A 14,912-nucleotide genomic window follows, 5' to 3' on the forward strand; every position below is an offset into this window, starting at 1 on the left:
GATTGGACAAATGCAGTCAGGTAAGGCGCCGGGGCCGGACGGATCTGGTGGGCCCCCTGTTGGTGCGAGCCTTCAATGAGGCATGGGAGGGGGGGGCTTTGCCCCCGACGATGTCGCGGGCACTGATCTCTCTGATCCTGAAGCGGGATAAGGACCCCTTGCAGTGTGGATCATACAGGCCTATCTCGCTCCTCAATGTTGACGCTAAGTTGCTGGCGAAGATCCTGGCCACCAGGATAGAGGATTGTGTGCCAGGGGTGATAGACGAGGATCAGACAGGATTTGTCAAGGGACGGCAGCTCAACACGAATGTGCGGAGACTGCTAAATGTTATTATGATGCCGGCAGTGGAGGGGGAGGCGGAGATAGTGGTGGCGCTGGACGCAGAGAAAGCGTTTGATAGAGTTGAGTGGGAGGTGCTGGAGCGGTTCGGATTCGGGGAGGAATTCATCAAATGGGTGAGGCTGCTCTACGCGGCTCCGATGGCGAGTGTAGTTACCAATGGAAGGAGATCGGAGTACTTTAGGCTCTACCGTGGGACCAGGCAGGGGTGCCCCCTGTCCCCCTTGCTCTTTGCATTGGCGACTGAACCTTTGGCTATGGCTTTGAGGGAGTCAGGGAGATGGAGAGGTCTGGTGCTGGGTGGGGAGGAACATCGGGTATCGCTGTATGCGGACGACCTGCTGTTGTATGTGGCGGATCCAGAAGGGGGAATGCCGGGGGTGATGGAGCTGTTAGCGGAATTTGGGGGCTTCTCGGGTTATAAGTTAAATTTAGGCAAGAGCGAGGTATTTGTAGTACACCCGGGTGATCAGGAGGAGGGAATTGGGAGGCTCCCGTTTAAGAGGGCAGTGAAGAGTTTCAGATACCTGGGGGTGCAGGTGGCCAGGAGTTGGGGGACTCTCCATAAGCTTAATTTTACCAGGCTGGTGGAGCAGATGGAGGAGGAATTTAAACGGTGGGACATGGTGCCGCTATCGCTGGCGGGTAGAGCGCAGTCCGTCAAAATGACGGTTCTCCCGAGGTTCTTGTTCCTTTTTCAGTGTTTGCCCATCTTTATTCCTAGGGCCTTTTTTAGAAGGGTGACTAACAGCATCATGAGCTTTGTTTGGGCGCATGGGACCCCGGGGGTGAAGAGGGTCTTCTTGGAGCGGGGTAGAGATGGTGGGGGCTGGCGTTACCCAATCTCTCGGGGTATTATTGGGCGGCCAATGTGTCGATGGTGCGCAAGTGGGTGATGGAGGGGGCAGCATGGAAACGGGTGGAGAAGGCGTCCTGTGGAGATACAAGCCTGGGGGCCCTGGTAACGGCGCCGTGGCCGCTCCCTCCCACGAGGTATACCACGAGTCCGGTGGTGGCGGCTACCCTCAAGATTTGGGGGCAGTGGAGGCGACATAGAGGAGAAGTGGGGGGCTCGATGGAGGCTCCGTTAAGGGGGAACCATAGGTTTGTCCCGGGGAACATTGATGGGGGATTTCAGGGTTGGCACAGAGCGGGCATCAGACAGCTGAGGGACCTGTTTATTGATGGGAGGTTTGTGAGCCTGGGGGAGTTGGAGGAGAAATTTGGGCTCCCCCCGGGAAACATGGGGCGAAATTCTCCGCAGACCGTCGTAACGCCGATTTCCGGCGAGCATAATTGGTGTGGATGACTACGGCGTGGGGGCCTTCTTTTAGGCGGCTATTCTCCGTTCCCGGAGGGGCCAGCAGCGGACTGATGCGATACGTGTCAGTTTCACCCGCTGCGCAAGTGGTGAGACACGGCGTTGGGGGGGGGGGGGAGAGGAGAGAGACAGACCCGGCGTTGGGGGGGGGGGGGAGGAGAGAGACAGACCCGGCGTTGGGGGGGGGGGGGGAGACAGACCCGGCGTTTGGGGGGGGGGGAGGAGAGAGACAGACCCGGCGTTTGGGGGGGGGAGGAGAGAGACAGACCCGGCATTTGGGGGAGCGGGGGAGGAGGAGAGAGACAGACCCGGCGTTGGGGGGGGGGGGGAGACAGACCCGGCGTTTGGGGGGGGGGAGGAGAGAGACAGACCCGGCGTTTGGGGGGGGGGAGGAGAGAGACAGACCCGGCATTTGGGGGAGCGGGGGAGGAGGAGAGAGACAGACCCGGCGTTGGGGGGGAGGAGGAGAGAGACAGACCTGGCGTTGGGGGGGGGGGGGAGGGAGGGAGACAGACCCGGCGTTGGGGGGGGGGGGGGGGGGGGGGGGGGAGACAGACCCGGCGTTTGGGGGGGGGGGGGGAGAGAGACAGACCCGGCGTTTGGGGGGGGGGAGGAGAGAGACAGACCCGGCATTTGGGGGAGCGGGGGAGGAGGAGAGAGACAGACCCGGCGTTGGGGGGGAGGAGGAGAGAGACAGACCTGGCGTTGGGGGGGGGGGGGAGGGAGACAGACCCGGCGTTGGGGGGGGAGGGGGGGAGGAGGAGGAGAGAGACAGACCCGGCGTTTGGGGGGGGGGGGGGAAGGAGAGAGACAGACCTGGCATTTGGGGGGGAGGAGGAGAGAGACAGACCCGGCGTTTGGGGGGGGGGGGGGAAGAGAGACAGACCGGCGTTTGGGGGGGGGGGGGGGGGGAGAGAGAAAGACCTGGCGTTTGGGGGGGGGGGGGGAGAGAGACAGACCGGCGTTTGGGGGGGGGGAGGAGGAGAGAGACAGACCCGGCGTTGGGGGGGGTTGCGACGTTGAGTTGAGAGGAGGGGGGGTGGTTTGCGGCGTTGAGTTGAGGGGGGGGGGGGGTTTGCGCCGTTGAGTTGAGAGAGGAGGGCAGCGTTGGAGGGGGTAGGGGTGGTGAAGGGGGTAGGGGTGGTGAGGGGGAGGTTGGGGTAGGGGCAGCGGCGTGCAGAGGAGGGGGGCGACGGATGCCCGGGGCCAACGCACATTTAAGTGGTCACTGGATAGACATATGGATGAAAATGGAATAGTGTAGGTCAGATAGGCTTCAGATGGTTTCACAGGTCGGCGCAACATCGAGGGCCGAAGGGCCCGTACTGCGCTGTAGTGTTCTATGTTCTATAACCCAGGGGGGGAGACGATGACTATGTTTGTTTATTTAATTTTAATTTATTTTTAAGTTCTCTTGTTCATTGGGGTTGGGGGGGTGGGGGGGATGTGATACATGCGTTGATACGGTCTTGGGGGGTGTTACAGTTATTATGGGTTATTTTGTTGCATTTCACCGTTTGTCGTTATATTTTATATTTTCTGTAAAAAATTCCAATAAAAATTATTTTTTAAAAAATAAAATAAAAGAAGCTTACAATTTTATGATAACATTTCAACAATGAGAGTCTCAGCCAACATCCCAGTGGGAACTTTAATTACGTTTTAGTTCCCTTCTCAAAACACAAATTACTGTCCATTAAATAGAACAGATTGTACTTTCTGCAAATTGCAGTTCTTGTTTACTTTACTCCATGGTGTGCGCTTGTTGTGGGGCGCAGGTGAAAGATATATGGATGAAATATTGTTCCCTATTTTAAAAATGGATTCCAACGAATAGATTTGGGGCACATCGTAAATCAGTGAATTCGTAATTATTTAAATTATATTCTTTCAAAACAAATGACTATGTTAACAGACACTCAAACCCGACTTCAGCAGCGAGGATCACTGAATATATGCCTCTTATCCGTAAGCAGGAATACTTCAATTTTCCATGGATTCTATCTGCTTTGGTCGAGATACTTACTGTGGTATTATGGGAACGACTGTCCAAGCCCCTTCATGCTTGCTCAATTCGTGAATAAACAGCACAGTGGGTGGATACTATGAGAGAAAAGAAAGATGAATATAGTTAAAATGTACTCAGTAACCATCTCCATTTTGCTCCCAACATCATTTCTATTGAAACGCCCATCATGCTGTTGCTGAGATACTCTAAACCATGAATGTTTCAATATGGCTAACAGCACTAAGACACATACTTGGGGCCCAACTCACTCACCAGTAAATACTAGTCAGCAGTCCTGCCATTTCTCTTGTAATAAACCTAATCATTTTTTATTTCTTGCCTTCAATTCCCACTGGGGTCGTGTCTCACTTTATCTCTTTAAATTTGTACAGCTTTTTATCCATCCTTTCTTATTGCACCCCAGCCAATAATAAAAAATATTAATTTTATTGTTACAAGTAGGCTTATATTAACACTGTAATGAAGTTACTGTGAAGAGCCCCATTCCAGCGCCTGTTCGGGTACACAGAGGGAGAATTCAGAATTCTCAGCTGGTACGGGAATTGAACCCACGCTTGTTCTGCATCAGAAACCAGCTGTCCAGCCCACTGAGCTAAACCAGCTGATGAGACTTCACTACACCAACATTTAGTAAACGACCCATGAGAACCACAAATATCTCAATACTATTCTCTGGAATTCAATCACCAAACTGCTCGGTCTTTCTCTTTTATAAAAAAATCTTCAGCAACATTTCTCCAAACAACCTCTCCTTTCTGATTTGGTGTCTGCCAAATAGGCAGCACAACCGATGTCTGGGTTTTAAAAATGCAATCTACTAAGTGTAGTACCTGGCTTGCCATAGTCATGTGACTCTGCCATGAGGAAAGCCCTGTAGGCCGCCACTTCTGTTCAGTTCAATAAAACCTCCCACAGAGTCAGACACTGAAGAAAACTATTGACTTTATACATGAAACAGTCTAGGTTGCATTGGCTGAGAGGCAGCGGGTCAATTGTGGTGTCTCAGCTGGTGGGGAGCTGCTAATTAAATAGAGTATAGAAATAAGAGCCGGATTTTATTAGAGTAGGTAGTCCCTGTGTGCAAGCTGTAAGTGGGAAATGACTCCATGTGTTATACTAGTGATGGACATATGAGGCCACTGCTAGAACCGCTGTCCGATTGTAGGCTGGAAGCATAGCAGCCTCGGTAGCATCACCAATAAAGCAAGCCACTGCTGAGGCTGCAGCATGAGAGAGCAACTTCACGCTGAGATACCCTCGAAGGCAAGGCAAGTATTTTTTTATTTACTGTGTTGGGAGGGGTGGGTTTTGGTAGCTAAATGCTCGCTGTCACCCAGTGGGCAGCTGCTGGGAATCTTAACATTGGGAATAACCCATGGCAGTGAGAAGATGTTGGAACATGTGGGGCGGGATTCTCCGCGAACGGGCCACGCCACCCCAAAGCCAGCACGTTTCGGAGAATCGGCGCCATTGGCGCCCACGTGGTTGGCGCAGCGCCGGTCGCGGGCCGCTCTACGTGGCCGGCCTGCCGAGTCTCCGGCCTGGATGGGCTGAGCGGCTGTAGGAAAAGAGCTGAGTCCTGCCGGCGCCGTTCTAACCTGCTCTAAGGCGGCGGGACCCCGGCGTGTAAGGGCCAGGTGGTGACCTGTGGGGGACCTCCGATGCTGACTGGCCTGCATTCGGGACCCACCGATCGGCGGGCCGGCCTCTGTGGCTGGGGGCCTCCTTTCCTACGCGCCGGCCCCTGTAGCCCTGTGCCATGTTGTGTCGGGGCCGGCGCGTTGAAGGAGGCCACTGCGCATGTCCTCGTTATGAGAGAGAACTATCCCATTCCAAAGCGCGAAGAACTCACCTGTGAGATGGCTCGCGCCAAATTCTTCACCAAGCTAGACGCATCCAAAGGGCTCTGGCAGATCCAACTCGACGCATCCAGTCGGAAGCTCTGCACCTTTAATACCTCCTTTGGCCGGTATTGTTACAATCGGATGCCGTTTGGCATCATCGCTGCATCGGATGTGTTCCACAGGATTATGGAGCAGATGATGGAAGGTATTGAAGGAGTTCGCGTCTATGTGGACGACATAATCGTCTGGTCTTCCACCCCGCAGGAGCACATTGATTGCCTCCAAAGCACCTTCCGACGAATCCATGAGCATGGCCTCCTCCTCAACAGGGCCATATGCTCCTTTGGTCAACCAGAATTTGTCGCCCATCTCAGAGACTAAATTTATGAACTGTCTGAATTCATGGACTCCCTAAATTGTTTTGTTGCTCTGTTGAATCAACTCACTGGTTTGTACATAATGTTGTTCTAGTTACTATTTTGTTGCATACTGTCCATCTGCACTAGACACCTTCCAATGTAAATAGCTTAGTGTTTATGTACATAGTCTTGTAAATATGCTTGCACATGCCACACATAGTTAGGAACACTCTCATCATACATTATTTATTACCATGAACACATTTTTTAATTAAAATGTCATAATATGCACATCAGTATATAATGGCGCAGAGACACACACCAACTGACACACTGCAAGACCAATCAACACACACAACAGAGCAGCCAATCACCAGTTAGGGCACGCTCACTATAAGACCAGAGGGCATTAGTTTTCCCGCTCATCGGGATGCAGCCTCTGAGAAGGACAGAGCTCGCAGCTTGTAGGACAAACCTTCACCATGTGCTAACAGTTTAGACTGGTCAGGATAAGCATAGGTCTTCAGTTAATCAAACAAAGTGTCGACCCACAGTGAAAGTATGTTCAACAGTTCTTAGTTTAATAAAATAGTGTTGTACTATTTCAAGTGTTGGTAGCCTGTATGTGTTACTGCTAAGGTAAACACAGTCTCCACAGATCCAGAGTACCCAACACATCAGTGAAGAGGATGATTTTTTGCCACTCCCGGTCCAGTTTATGAAGACGAGCTGGGATGGGATGAATATGGTTGATAGGGTTAGTTTGGTCCTCACTGAGATTGAGGATAGCCCCCTCAGTTAGAGCTAATCCATTTTTGTTTTTTGTTTTGGATTTATACATTCTTTGAATTAAACATCAGTCGGTGGGATTCTCCGGAAAGATTTCCAAGTGTGGTAGCAAGCAGGAACTGCCACGAACTTCCCGGCACTCGGCCCAGCGAGGCCGACAATGCTATTCAATGTTAATTGTTCTACTTAACGAGGCCTCACAGGCTTCTCGCCGCAAACGAAGGCCCGCCAGCACGGTGCTCGCCAGCGCCCCCGCTAACAAGGTCGAGCAGCTCTTGAGCAGCTCTTGCACAGCCAATCCCAGTCAGCTCACAACAATGGTGCCCAGGAGACCCGCCACAAGTTTTGGGGATACAGATCAGGCCAGGCTCCTAGATGCTGTGGAGGCCAGGCGGGATGTCCTGTTCCCCCAAGGGTCCAGGAGAGCCAGGCATAGAGAAGCTAGTGCTGCCTGGGACGAGGTGGTGGCAGCTGTGAGCACTGGGAGTGTGACCAGGAGGACTTGGCCTTCAGTGCCAGAAAAAGGTCAACGACCTACACTGGGCAGTACAAGTGAGTCGCCACCAACACCCCCACCCCACCCCACTCCCAAGAACTTTCCACCCCCCAATCTTTTAACAATCATTATTATTGTCACAAGGAGGCTTACATTAACACTGCAATGAAGTTACTGTGAAAATCCCACCAATCACTCTTATGGGATTGGGTAAACAAAGTTGCCACACTCCGACAACTGTTCTGGTACACAGAGGGAGAATTCGGAATGCCCAATTCGTCCAACAAGCACGTCTTTCGGGACTTGTGGGAGAAAACCGGAACACCCGGACGAGACCCACTCTGACATGGGATGAATGTGTAGACTCTGCACCGATAGTGACCCAATCGGGAATCAAACCTGGGACCCTGGCGCTGTGAGGCAACAGAGCAGCACGGTAGCACAGTGGTTAGCACTGTTGCTTCACAGCGCCAGGGACCCGGGTTCAATTCCTGGCTTGGGTCACTGTGTGGAGTCTGCACGTTCTCCCCGTGTCCACGTGGGTTTCCTCCGGGTGTTCCGGTTTCCTCCCATAAGTCCCAAAAACGTGCTTGTTGGGTGAATTGGGCATTCCGAATTCTCCCTCAGTGTACCCGAACAGGCGCCGGAGTGTGTGAAGCTAGGGGATTTTCACAGTAACTTCATTGCAATGTTAATGTAAGCCTACTTGTGACAATAATAACGATTGTTAAAAGATTGGGGGGTGGAAAGGTCTTGGGAGTGGGGTGGGGTGTGGTGGGATCGAGGTACCATCTTCCTGAGCCCAAGAATGAAGCAAAGTCCTGTTTAAAAGCAGCATCATTCTCAGCACTACAAACACCAGGAAACACCCCGCTAAACACACCCAAAACGTGACTCCGTTGCATTTCCATTAAATCATGCCCCAAGAAAACCATTCACCTGGCTCAACAGTGATTCAGCAGTTAGGTATTTACTCAGAGGGCAACACGGTGGCACAGTGGGTTAGCCCTGCTGCCTCACGGCGCCGAGGTCCCAGGTTCAATCCCAGCTCTGGGTCACTGTCCATGTGAAGTTTGCACATTCGCCCAGTGTTTACATGGGTTTCATCCCCACAACCCAAAGATGGACAAAGGTGGATCGGCCACGCTAAATTGCCCCTTAATTGGAAAAAATAAATTGGGTTCTCTCTAAATTTAAAAAAAAAGGTATTCACTCAGAATCAGGTAATCTAGAAGATAACGACCTGCTGGTTTGGTCATCCTCATAGAAATTACATTGTAGGAATAGACAGTAATGTCTAGACAAGGCAAGGTAATATTCAAAGTCATACTGACCGCTATAAAATGCTGAGGAAGGCCATTTGCAGGATGTCTGTCAGAATGCTGAACAAGTATATTAAAAATTGCGAAGCCACCTGTCCTAAATGTGGCTGTTTTATTGTCACGTCATGACTTGAAAACACAAAACTGGCCTTTCATTGTACCCGATTTAGCACAACTTCAGCAATGGTAGAACCTCAAGACTCTGCAAAGACAATACCTTTGTACCTGCTACCTGGAGCAAATGGAATAGGCCCACTATTTAAATTCTGTTGGGAGTACTTACCACCTTATTTCTATTTGTTTCCTGCTGTCAGCCAGTGAATCACACACCTATTTGTCAGCCGTCAGAAAGCCCAACCTTAGAATTTTCCGGAGAAAATCCAATTTTCCTCTGCATTCCTGAATCCATGCCATTTTTGTAGGCCTCCTTAACAAGTCAGGGATGGGACTTCCGGTTGCGGCTATGACCAGCTAAGTCGCACGTTTGGCGGCTCCTGCTACAAAGGTGTTTTCGGGCCGATTGGAGGGCCCCAACGGCGCTGTAAGGACAAATCCCGGTGGGGGAAGGCTCCCTGAGGAGAACCAGACCAACTTTATGGTCGGTACCCGGAGTGGGGTGGTAAAGAAAGCAACAGCAGCTCCCCAAAAAAAGCGGGGGAAGAAGACCAAAATGGCGGCCGGTGGCGCACCCGAGGAATGGAGGAAATGGGCGGAGGAGCAGCAGGCCGCTCTCCTGCGCTTCTTTACGGAGCTGAAAATGGAGCTCTTGGAGTCAATGAATGCGACGACCACCAGGCTGATGGGAGCCCAGGCGACCCAAGAGGCGTCGATTCGGGAGCTGCAGCAGGAGATGACTGCGAGGGAGGAGGAGGCCACGGTCCTCGTGGGAAAGGTAGAGGTGCACGAGGCACTCCACCTGAAATGGCAGAGCCGTTTTGAGGAGCTGGATACCCGAATGAGGCGGAAGAACCTGAGGATCTTGGGCCTGGCAGAAGGCCTGGAGGGGTCAGACCTCCCGGGATACGTAGCAGAAATGCTGAGCTCCCTGATGGGGGCAGGGGCCGTCCCTTCGCCCCTGGAGCTGGAAGAGGCCTACAGGGTCATGGCTAGGAAGCCAAGAGCAAATGAGCCCCCGAGGGCGGTGCTGGTGCGGTTCCAGCGACTCAGCGATCGTGAGAGAGTGCTGGAGTGGGCCAAGAGGGAAAGGAGCAGCAAGTGGGAGAATTCGACGGTGAGGGTCTACCAGGACTGGAGTGCGGAGGTGGCAAAGCGGCGGGCCCGGTACAACCGGACGAAGGCGGTGCTACATGCAAAACGGATCAGGTTCGGAATGCTGCAGCCAGCGCGCTTGTGGGTCACCTACAGGAACCAACACCACTATTTTGAGTCCCCAGAGGAGGCGTGGGCCTTTGTACAGGAAGAGAAACTGGACTCGAATTAGACCCAGGGGATACTTGGCGGCCGTAGCCGCTCGGGTACCTTCAGCTGAACAAGCGGCTTTTTTTTCGGCTGGGTCGGAACTGGGCAACTCTTATTGGAACGGTTTCCTTTTTTTCTTCTTTCCTTGTTGGGATCTTGAACTCTTGCTTTGGGTTTTTCTTCGGATGTTTTTTCCCCCCTTTGCCAACTTCCCTTAGTTATTGTTATTGTGGTTATTCATGGTTATTTATGGTTATTTATACTGTTTGGTAGAGGGCGACTGTTAAGTACATTGTTATTTGTTATCTATCTGTTATTTATAATGTTAAGTTGGGGAGGCGGGACGGGGGGGAGAGCAGATCGGGGATATGGGCTCCTAGGGGGGGTTCTTTACAGGCATGGACGGGGACGGGGGTGGAACTGAAGATGGCGGGGTGGGGTGTGGCAGGGCGAAAGCGCGGGCTTTCCTCTGTTTTCCCGCGCGCGGGGCAGAGGAGGGGGGAGGGGAGGAGTGCGGGGCGTGGCTAGCAATGGCGACCTTTCCCGCGTTGGAGCGGGGCCAGGGAGGAGTGGCAAGGGGGGGGGAGGCCCCCCCCCCCGAGCCGGGGGGAGTCGGAGTGTGGCAGGAGCAGCCGGGTCAGCGTAAACCAGCTGACTTACGGGAGTACGATGGAGGGTACATCGCGGCTAGGAGGGGTCCTAGCCTGGGGGGGGGGGGGGGGGGGGGGGGTTAGGGAGGGACACCGGGTTGCTGCTGGAAAGACCAGAAACGGGAAGTGGAGGACTGGAGAGGTGGGGGGAGGGGGCCATCGCCATGGGGAGCGGGTCAGAAGGGAGGGTCGACCCGGGGCGAGCAGGGAACAGGACATGGCTAATCGGCAGGGGAAGGGGGCGGGTCGTCCCGCGACCCGGCTGATCACTTGGAACGTGAGGGGGCTGAATGGGCCGGTCAAGAGATCAAGGGTATTCTCACACCTGAAGGGACTGAAGGCTGATGTAGCAATGTTACAGGAGACCCATTTGAAGGTAGTGGACCAGGTTCGCCTGAGAAGGGGGTGGGTGGGACAGGTGTTCCACTCTGGATTGGACGCAAAGAACCGGGGGGTGGCGATTCTGGTGGGAAAGAGGGTGTCGTTCGTGGCGGATGAGGTGGTGGCGGATAAGGAGGGTAGGTATGTGATGGTGAAGGGTAAGCTGCAGGGGGAGAAAGTGGTGATGGTCAACGTATATGCCCCGAACTGGGATGACGCGGGTTTTATGAGGCGCCTATTGGGCCTCATTCCGGGACTGGAGGCAGGGGGCTTGATCATGGGGGGGGACTTTAACACAGTGCTGGACCCCGGGCTAGACAGGTCGAGCTCAAGGACCAATAGGAGGCCGGCAGCGGCAGAAGTGCTGAGGGGGTACATGGAGCAGATGGGAGGAGTAGACCCATGGAGGTTTGGTAGGCCGAGGGCGAGGGAGTATTCCTTTTTCTCCCACGTCCATAGAGTGTACTCCAGAATCGATTTCTTCGTGTTGAGCAGGGGGCTGATCCCGAGGGTACGGGAAGCTGAGTACTCGGCCATTGCGATCTCTGATCATGCACCACATTGGGTGGATGTGGAAATGGAGGAGGCGCGGGACCAGCGCCCGCTGTGGCGGCTGGATGTGGGGCTGTTAGCGGACGACGAGGTGTGTAAAAGGGTCCGGAAGAGCATTGAGAGCTATCTGGACTTGAATGACACGGGTGAGGTGCAGGTGGGGATGGTCTGGGAGGCCCTGAAGGCAGTGATCAGGGGAGAGCTGATCTCCATAAGGGCGCACAGAGAAAGAAAGGAGAGGCAGGAGAGGGAGAGGCTGGTGGGGGAGCTATTGGAAGTGGATAGGAGATATGCGGAGGCACCAGAGGAGGGGCTGCTGGGAGAACGGCGCAGCCTGCAGGTCAAGTTCGACCTGCTGACCACCAGGAAGGCAGAGACGCAGTGGAGAAGGGCACAGGGCGCGGTCTATGAGTATGGGGAAAAGGCGAGCAGGATGCTGGCACACCAGCTTCGCAAACGAGATGCGGCTAGGGAGATTGGGGGAGTGAAGGAGAGGGGCGGGAAGGTAGTGCAGAAGGGGCAAGAAGTGAATGGGGTCTTCAGGAATTTTTACAAGGAGTTGTATCGGTCTGAGCCGCCGACGAGGAGAGGGGGAATGGAGGACTTCCTAAACAAATTGAGGTTCCCAAGGGTCCAGGAGGGGCTGGTAGAAGGGCTGGGGGCGCCAATAGGGCTAGAGGAGCTAGTCAAGGGAATAGGTCAGATGCAAGCGGGGAAGGCGCCGGGGCCAGATGGGTTCCCGGTGGAATTCTACAAGAAAAATGTGGACTTGGTGGGACCGGTACTGGTACGAGCCTTTAATGAGGCGCGAGAGGGGGGGGTTCCGCCCCCGACAATGTCGCAGGCTCTGATCTCCCTGATATTGAAGCGGGATAAAGACCCCGTGCAGTGCGGGTCCTACAGGCCTATCTCGCTTCTAAACGTGGATGCCAAGTTGCTGGCAAAGATCCTGGCAGCTAGAATAGAGGATTGTGTGCCAGGGGTAATCCATGAGGACCAGACGGGGTTCGTGAAGGGGCGGCAGCTCAACACGAACGTGCGGAGATTGCTGAATGTAATTATGATGCCGGCCAGTGGAGGGGGAGGCTGAGATAGTGGTAGCGCTGGACGCGGAGAAGGCATTCGATAGGGTGGAGTGGGGGTACCTGTGGGAGACGTTGGAACGGTTTGGGTTTGGGGAAGGGTTTATTAAGTGGGTGAAGTTGCTCTACTCGGCCCCGACGGCGAGTGTAGTGACAAACGGGAGGAGGTCGGAGTATTTCGGGCTCCACCGAGGGACCAGGCAGGGATGTCCCCTATCCCCCCTACTTTTCGCACTGGCGATTGAACCGTTGGCGATGGCACTGAGGGGTTCAGGGGGGTGGAGAGGACTGACTAGGGGAGGGGAGGAACATCGAGTATCGCTGTATGCGGATGATCTACTGCTGTACGTGGCAGACCCAGAAGGGGGAATGCCGGAGATAATGGAAACTATTAGCAGAGTTTGGGGACTTTTCGGGGTACAAACTAAATTTGGGCAAAAGCGAGGTTTTTGTGATACACCCGGGGGACCAGGGAGAGGGTATTGGGAGACTCCCCTTCAAGCGAGCAGGAAAGAGCTTTAGGTACTTAGGGGTGCAGGTGGCAAGGAACTGGGGGACCCTCCACAAGTTGAACTTTTCCAGGCTGGTGGAACAGATGGAGGAGGAATTTAAGAGGTGGGACATGGTACCGCTGTCGCTGGCGGGGAGGGTGCAGTCAATCAAAATGACGGTCCTCCCAAGGTTCTTGTTTTTATTTCAGTGCTTGCCCATCTTCCTCCCTAGGGCCTTCTTCAAAAAGGTGACGAGTAGCATCATGAGCTACGTGTGGGCGCACGGCACCCCAAGGGTGAGGAGGGTCTTTTTGGAGCGGAGTAGGGACAGTGGAGGGCTGGCACTACCCAATCTCTCGGGGTATTACTGGGCGGCAAATGTGTCAATGGTGCGCAAGTGGATGATGGAAGGGGAGGGGGCAGCTTGGAAACGAATGGAGAGGGCGTCCTGTGGCAACACAAGCCTGGGGGCCCTAGTAACGGCACCATGGCCGCTCCCCCCCACGAGGTACACCACGAGCCCGGTGGTGGCGGCCACCCTCAAGATATGGGGGCAGTGGAGGCGACACAGGGGGGAAATGGGAGGTCTGTTGGCGGCGCCAATAAGAGGGAACCATAGATTCATCCCGGGGAACATCGACAGGGGATTTCAGAGCTGGCACAGGGTGGGCATACGGCAGCTGAAGGACCTATTTATAGAGGGGAGGTTTGCGAGCCTGGGAGGGCTGGAGGAGAAGTTTGAGCTCCCCCCGGGAAACATGTTCAGATATTTACAAGTGAAGGCATTTGCTAGGCGGCAGGTGGAGGGGTTCCCCCTGCTCCCCAGTAAGGGGGCGAGTGATAGGGTGCTCTCGGGGGTCTGGGTCGGAGGGGGGAAGATATCAGACATCTACAAGATAATGCAGGAGGCGGAAGAAGCATCAGGGGAGGAGCTGAAAGCCAAGTGGGAAGGGGAGCTGGGAGAGCAGATAGAAGACGGGACGTGGGCGGATGCACTGGAGAAGGTCAATTCTTCCTCCTCTTGTGCGAGGCTGAGCCTCATTCAATTTAAGGTGCTGCATAGAGCTCACATGACGGGGACAAGGATGACCCGGTTCTTTGGGAGTGAGGACAGGTGTGTCAGATGTCTGGGAAGCCCTGCGAACCATGTGCATATGTTCTGGGCATGTCCGGTGCTGGAAGGGTTCTGGAAGGGGGTGGCAAGGACGGTGTCGAAGGTGGTGGGATCCAGGGTCAAACCAGGATGGGGGCTTGCGATCTTTGGGGTCGGGGTAGAACCGGGAGTACAGGAGGCTAGGGAGGCCGGAATACTGGCCTTTGCGTCCCTAGTGGCTCGACGAAGGATATTAATTCAATGGAAGGACGCGAGGCCTCCAAGCGTTGAAACTTGGATTAACGATATGGCTAGCTATATTCAGCTAGAAAGGATCAATTTGCCCTGAGAGGGTCGGTACAGGGATTCTCCAGGCGGTTGGCAACCTTTCCTTGACTTTTTAGATCAGAGATAGGCGTACGGGGTCGTGGCAGCAGCAACCCGGGGGGGGGGGGGGGGGGGGGGGCAGCAATGGTCGTGGGGGGGACATGCACGACTGTAACGCGGGCAAGTCTGCTCGCTGCTCATGTCTGAAACTGTAGGCTGCCTTGTTTGTTAAGTTGTTGCTTGGGGGGGGGGGGGGGGGGGGGGGGGAGGACTGGTGCGCGCGAGAGGGCGGGCGAGGGAGGGATATTTGCCTAGAGGGATTGTGTTGTAAATAATTTAAAAATTAGTAGGGGTAAATGTTTGTATGGAAAAACTCTTTCAATAAAAATTATTAAAAAAAAAAAAAACAAGTCAG

The 14,912-nt window shown here is 54.2% G+C and overlaps 1 protein-coding gene across 1 annotated transcript in view; it reads right to left on the reverse strand.

Moving 5' to 3' along the window:
- b3glcta (beta 3-glucosyltransferase a) overlaps positions 1-14,912 on the reverse strand; it is a 258,971-nt gene that overhangs the window by 166,630 nt on the left and 77,429 nt on the right. Inside the window, exon 5 of the mRNA XM_038818599.1 lies at positions 3,690-3,766. Within this exon, the coding sequence (XP_038674527.1) occupies positions 3,690-3,766 (77 nt within the window). The remainder of the gene's footprint in view (positions 1-3,689; positions 3,767-14,912) is intronic.

The sequence above is a fragment of the Scyliorhinus canicula genome, chromosome 14 (genome assembly GCF_902713615.1).
Source record: "Scyliorhinus canicula chromosome 14, sScyCan1.1, whole genome shotgun sequence".
In the NCBI taxonomy this organism is placed as follows: Eukaryota; Metazoa; Chordata; class Chondrichthyes; order Carcharhiniformes; family Scyliorhinidae; genus Scyliorhinus; species Scyliorhinus canicula.